The sequence below is a fragment of the Trypanosoma equiperdum genome, assembly GCF_001457755.1.
Source record: "Trypanosoma equiperdum strain OVI genome assembly, contig: ctg_1224, whole genome shotgun sequence".
Classification (NCBI taxonomy): Eukaryota; Euglenozoa; class Kinetoplastea; order Trypanosomatida; family Trypanosomatidae; genus Trypanosoma; species Trypanosoma equiperdum.
Genome location: NW_027123199.1, coordinates 26,105 through 31,750, shown reverse-complemented (window position 1 = coordinate 31,750; position 5,646 = coordinate 26,105). Strand labels below are relative to the sequence as shown.

The following is a 5,646-nucleotide window of genomic DNA, read 5'->3' as shown; positions in this document are numbered from 1 at the left end:
TTTTTTCCAGTTTTCGCTCCATTATTTTTCCTCTCCTATTGCGAGTATGCGGGAGAAAGGGTGATGAGTGTAACACATTTCTCAAGTATGCGGTGTTAGCAGGCTGCACTCATTATTGAGGTTACTGTTTCTTGTTTCGTGACTTCCTGCACTTTCCATGCCTTCTTTCTTTCATCGCTTTGCTTGACAGCGTGTTCCGTGTACCTTTCACAGGCTGCTTGTTTTTACACTGCAAAATAATTATTCCATATTCACACTCTCATCCTCTCGTGCGGAAAGGAAGGGACGCAGACGAATATCCGGTAGAAACAGTAGCAGCGCAAGCGATAATCAAAACAAAAGTAGTTGCGGCCACGTAAGCAAATATATATGTTTATGATGCTCAACGGTACCGCTGACGGTGAGAGTAGGTGGAACAAAGTGTGGCAGTTCACAAAGACGTATGCGAGGCATGTTGGAAGTGTTTACCTTTCCTTCTTAACCCCTGCCGCGCTTGTTATCGCTTACAATGCTGCCATGGTCACGCAAGACACGGAGCGATTCGGCCTCGCGTGGATGCACTACGCAGGAGTGCAGGATGAGGAGGAGCGGGAGCAAAAGTTCCCCGCTTATGAACCCGGCAGCGCGCCGCAGCGTAAGCGCCTCGCCGCAGCAGGAACTAGGGAGTATGTTTCCTCCACTGCTTGAATTTATTGATTAAGGGAGCCAGAGGAAGGGGGAAAAAAATATAGGAGAAGAGTATGTTGAGGCCGATGAGCACCAAAAGAAGGAAGAGGGAAAGGGTAAATGAGAATCAAAGGCCCTGCGGGAAAGTAACGAGGAATAGTTTTGCGGGGGGGGGGGTGAAGCAGCAGGCGTCGATATCGTGAGTATTGGATGTGAGTGGTGAGAGTTGTGGGCGAAAAATTCAAATGGTGGAGGAAACTAATTTTCTCAGGCACCAACTGGACGTGTAACGGGGTGTTGTGCTTTAAATCTTCTTCAGTACAACTTTTTTTTGTTGGGCACTTTCTTTGTCGCGAGCCATCGATTTTTAAAAAAAAAACAGCTTGTTTTCGTTTCCTCCGCTAAAATGCTAAACTTCCAGCGAACAAGTTGTTGTTATTATCACTAAGTTGTCGGTCCGCATCGTCTGACCTGTCTTCCGTTTACTTGGATAACTCTTGTCCACCTCAGGGTGAAAATGTGTGGTGTAATACTTCACTTCAGCTTTTGCAAACCTCTCTTTATTAGCTTTTTGTTTTTTGTCTTTTTTTTTTTAAACAGGGGGTTATTAGTGTATGACTTAACTATGCATATATAAATAGATACGTGTGTGGTGCACGCTTGTTTAACCCGCAACCATCCCTTGCTGTAGCCAAGCTAGGGAAACTAAGATGAAGAACTGTGACTTAGGGAGGAAGTGTTTCAAACTATTAAGGTAGCGGTGTGAATTTTCATAATTTCCGAGTTTGTGTGTCTTTTCAATTAGACAACCACTGGGATTCTCCTTGTATAGTTGAGGGCACATTATTCATGAGGTGCCTGAGCCATTTTTTTTTTTTCGCTAGAGGCGGTGTACATGTTTCTACATTATTGGGCTTGTTGTATTAGGCACCTTTAAACACATGAATGTGAGGTTTGTGATGTGATATTTCCATCCGGTTTGTGTGCTTCGCGTGGTGGTATACGTACAAAAAAAATGGAACTGTGGAACGTCGCTCTTTTTTTTTTTTTTGTGTGTGTGTGTATGTGTTTTCTTTTTATTTTTTTTGGTTTATAGCGGGAAGGAGAAAGTGTGACGGGCGTCGATCCGTGTATTTTTGCCCCGTACTACTGCCCTATTTCTCCCGCCTCCCTTTTTTTTTTTCATTTACCCTCTTTTACTTTGGTTCTCCTGTAGGGAACAGAATTGGTTATCAGCCACGAACTACCGTGCAGTAGCTGCGGATTAATGGCTGACAGTAACAACAGCGGATGCGACGCTGCTGTTGCTGGGGCACATAATAACAATAATAATAATAATAATGAGGAGGAGTTTTTGCCTGACACGGTCGCTGGATCATCTGCGATTAAAGCACCAGTACCGCGTAAGAGAGTGGTGAAAATAGGAACTTCTTCACAGCTTCTGCAGGAGGAACTTGGCTTCCCCAAAGAGAGTTCAAAGCGTAAAGACGACGCAGCCGATCCGGCCGGCGATGGCTCTCCAGAAGGTTTTTTAGATTCAGGCACCGTTGACCCATTCATGACAGTTATTTATCCAAACACTGGCACAGAAAAAGATGAAGATGGTCTGGACGACGATGAGGAGGCAGATATTGCTAACAGGGTTGTTTCACGTAGAGATGGTGACAACTTTGACCGCACGCAGGTGCGAGTAGGTGGTTTCTTGCAGGGTGCTGATGACAACATGGCGTTCTTGATTCCTAATGACCTTCCACGAAGCACATTTCTTTATTTGTTGACAGCTTCAGACGGTCGGGACAGATTATTTAAGTGTATGCAGTGTAGTTTGCATCTTTTAATTTGTCTTTTGATGCGGCCGTCAATCCTCCCACAGGGTTCGGAGGAGACTGCAGATTACTGGGCAGAACGTTTTCGAAAAAATATTAACACCATTCGCCACGGACGCAGCTTGTTCAAGTTGGGGCGTTGGATAGTGAATGCTTTTTACCTGCAGGAGGTTTACGAAAGACTTGCCTTGAAATATGGAAGGACTATGAGGGAGGTGAAGGGTGAATTTAAGGCGTTCTTATGCCGATACTTATCCCTTCCACCGGGGTCCGTGATGCGACGACTTATCGGGTGGGACAACAATGGTGTTGGGGGAGGAAGCGCCGGTCAGTTTGTGAATAGGGAAGTTTTGGTTCCTGGTGACACATATGAGCACGTCGCTCGTGTGGAGTTTCCTCGTCAGTTCGTCTCAGAGTTGCATTCTATCGATGCGAAATTAGTTACTACTGGTCCGAGTCTGACCGGGATACAACAGAAGGAGGTGGGAGTTTCTGGTGCCATTAAAGCGTCTGATATGGCGTTGCAAAGCGAGGAGGCTAAAGAAGATGGAGACCGCAAGGTGGCGGGTTTCTCAACACTATCAGAAGGTAAAGGTCTCATGGTTCGTGATCCGCTGCGAACTGAGGCGCTCACTTCGGGTTCTCTCGCCCCTTCCGCGACCCCTCCGTCGTTATACCCTGCCGCCACTGAGATGTATGCAGTTGGTATTGGTAACACCACAAGGGCGTCACTATCAAAACCTGCCACGTTACTGCGGCCACTCCGGTGCACTGGAGCCGATGATGAGTCAAGCAACAGCAACAACACATCAATCGCTCACAACAACAATACGGCACCCAGCAGCATTTGCGGTGGTTCGCTTAATTATAGTTTGATGCACGAAGGGAAACCCAAAGGCGACACATACAACGAGGGTTTCTCAACGAGCAGAAATCCTGATGACTCTCATCAGAGTTATTTTAAAATGTACCAAACTGTGCCGTACGAACCGAAGCTTGGTGATGCTCTGCGGTTGCCTCACCAAGGTGAAGGTGACAGTATGAACAAAATGTCAAAGAACCAACCCTCTAGAGCCAAGTTTGCACGTTGTGGGAGTGCTGTTGATAACGGTGATGATATAGGTGCAGAAGAGAACATGTTCTCACTCGGTGCAGCCTTTGATGAAGGTGATAACCACTTAGAGTCTAATGGTACTGTCTCTCCCTCTGACGACAGGGAAGAAGAGAGGGAGAGAGGTCTTGCAGCAGAGATGGGGAAACCTGCGAGTCGACGCAAGGGTATTCTCCAGTTCAGCACACCTCTCATACTACTTCAGGCCGTGCGCAGTATCGCGACTATTGCCCGCCGTCTGCTCCGCGACCTCCTCCTGCTTTCATCTGAGCACTTTTTAAACCTGTCACCGGTTGAGAAAAACCGTGCGCTTCTTCAACGGCACTGCCACTGGCTATGGTTGATAGTTGCCAGCATTGACGTCCTCCTGAACACAATTCGTCTGTTGAACCCCGGTTGGTACAAGTATACAAATGTCAGAGACAATCCCAGGTTTCGCTGTGGTTGTAAGGACCCCGACACAAGGGGCTCCGTAATGCTTTTCCGTGAGCTCGTTATCCGGCGGCAGGCAAATTTGTACTTCCCAGATGTGGATCTCGATTTCGGCGTGCCCATTTGCTCCTCCCCGGGTTACTTTGAGGCTGCTGATCCGGAGAACATCGCCCCCGCCTGTCGTGTATGCGGCAAGCTCTTTGTTGAGATGACATCACCCGACGAACAGGGTGAAAAGCTCGAGGAGGGTGGTGATGACACAACAGCGGAGGAAAAAGGCGTCACTGACACGGAGGAAGTTGAGACCAATGGGAATGCCGCTGTACGGCAAAAAGCGTCTAAGTCGATAACAGGACGCGCTGAGGTTGTCTTTCTGTTTATTCCGTGGCTGATGCGAAGGCTTTTCAACTACATATGGTTGGTGCGATCTCATTCTAACTGGAGTGCTACCATTTGGCTTCAGGTGAGTTACTTAGCGGAGTTTTACCTTGCTGTGATGTACTGCTTTGGGGGGTACGACACAGGGAAGCGGGATGCTCCTCTAAAAGCGATGATCCATCCAACGGGTGCCATTGTTGGTTTTGTTGGGGCAATTATTGGGGTTTACCGAGTGATCCAGAGTGCACCAAAGTGAGCTGAACCCGTGCGTTTAGCGTTAATTATGGTACGAATTGGTGCCAGTATCCCAGCGACAGGCACGGACTGCGTCATCGTGCGCAGAAATTTGAAACAGGAGAACTATACTTTGAGAGGTGTTAATTATATGTGTGCGTGCCCCTCTTGACCATCTCCCATGTGCTGCGGGTAACCCATGCTAAAGGTGAATATACATCTGTTTATATATGTGGCATTACACGTGGCTTCTGTATGTTAGAGCCTCGTGGACAACGGGATATGGAAGCCAATAGAAAATATAAACGGCCAGCATTCGGCTTCATAAAATAGGGTTAGGGCATCCAAATAAAGTGAAGGAATGTACGGTGGCCATATGTAACCTTTCTCTCCACAATAACAATATAGTTCGGTCAGCTGTTTTTTTTTTGTTACTATGCAACTTTATCCGTTAGTGGACATTCAGCTCCGTTCGCCGTGGTTGTTGGTCGCCTCTAGTCGGCACACTCTCTCTAGTGTGGATTTGAGTACCTATGCAGTAACTTTTTATTAAATTGTTGTGCACGAACGTGCTTTATTTGTCTTTTTGATTATCTTTGGTTGCGACTCCTCTTCCGTTCTCCTGCGTGTCGACACTTTTTGTGCATATATATGTATATATACGTGCATGTATATGCGTAAAAAAAATATATGTCTTCCAGTGCTATGTTTCTATTGTTATTATTATTATTATTAGTTTCATCTTGCTGTAAAGGTGCTTGTCGCACTATATATACTTTCCTTTCCTTTTGTTTTTTTTTCCATCCTGTCGGTTTTATTTGTTTTGGGTTTCATCTTTATTTCCTGTACACTCCCTTCTTATTTCCACACCTGTATCACAGGGAAAGAAAGTCGGGAGAGGGACAAGTTTGACAAGAGAGAAATATTTGTGGCGGACATTTTGTTACTCGGGGGCGAGGAAATATGGAAAAACGTTGTTGAGAAGAGCACTAAGAACTT

General features: G+C 46.3%; 2 protein-coding genes across 2 annotated transcripts; both read left to right on the top strand.

The window, feature by feature from the left end:
- Window positions 1-369: 369 nt before the first annotated feature.
- TEOVI_000862400 (Archaic translocase of outer membrane 12 kDa subunit) lies at window positions 370-687 on the top strand (the record flags this gene model as incomplete). Its single annotated transcript, XM_067220765.1, has 1 exon — window positions 370-687. One exon carries the CDS (start codon window positions 370-372, stop codon window positions 685-687), a length of 318 nt encoding a protein of 105 aa, XP_067076866.1.
- A 1,246-nt stretch (window positions 688-1,933) lies between these two features.
- Window positions 1,934-4,669, top strand: TEOVI_000862300 (uncharacterized protein; the record flags this gene model as incomplete). Its single annotated transcript, XM_067220764.1, has 1 exon — window positions 1,934-4,669. One exon carries the CDS (start codon window positions 1,934-1,936, stop codon window positions 4,667-4,669), a length of 2,736 nt encoding a protein of 911 aa, XP_067076865.1.
- Window positions 4,670-5,646: the final 977 nt, after the last annotated feature.